Raw genomic sequence first — 571 nt, 5'->3', positions numbered from 1 at the left:
TGCCGAAACCTCTCTCTCTTTCTCCCTTTAAATATTTATCTCATTCTTTGCTTCTTAGTTACATTTTACATTTTATGACCAACACAAATCCCATAAAAGAGAGAGGCACAGAAGCAATGAACCGACAGAGTTTGAAGAGATCTCAGTTCCGGAGATGGGGAAAACGAATCGGAAACTCAACGACTACGGCCTCAGCTAAGCTAGGAAACTCAGAGGAAAGAACGATTGTGGCGTTTGGGTTCTCATCATCATGTTTTGGGAAAGCTCCTCGCGTTCTCGTGAAGCAATTTGTTTGGAGGTTGAAATCGCGTTTGAGACTGTCCAGGAAGAGTGATACTCACAATATTCAGTGTAGCTATGATCTCCGGAGCTATCATCTGAATTTCGACGACGGTTGGTCTCGTCGGCGATAATTTCAAACTTTCGTATTATTATATTATCTATTTTTGGAGCCATATATTGTCGTGTTTTGTATATAGTTAAAGTCTCAATCTAAAAGAAAAAAAAAACATTTTTGTTCATATGCTTTGTATATTTTGTCGAATAAAGGGAAAAACATATCTCAGAAAGA

General features: G+C 38.2%; 1 protein-coding gene across 1 annotated transcript; it reads left to right on the top strand.

The window, feature by feature from the left end:
* LOC106356104 lies at positions 1 to 571 on the top strand. The gene has a single exon (XM_013795936.3). The coding sequence runs from the start codon at positions 75 to 77 to the stop codon at positions 411 to 413; it is 339 nt and encodes a 112-aa protein (XP_013651390.1). The 5' UTR covers positions 1 to 74; the 3' UTR covers positions 414 to 571.

The sequence above is a fragment of the Brassica napus genome, chromosome C7 (genome assembly GCF_020379485.1).
Source record: "Brassica napus cultivar Da-Ae chromosome C7, Da-Ae, whole genome shotgun sequence".
In the NCBI taxonomy this organism is placed as follows: Eukaryota; Viridiplantae; Streptophyta; class Magnoliopsida; order Brassicales; family Brassicaceae; genus Brassica; species Brassica napus.
Note: the sequence above shows the minus strand (reverse complement) of the source record. Positions and strands in the feature narration are given on the sequence as shown.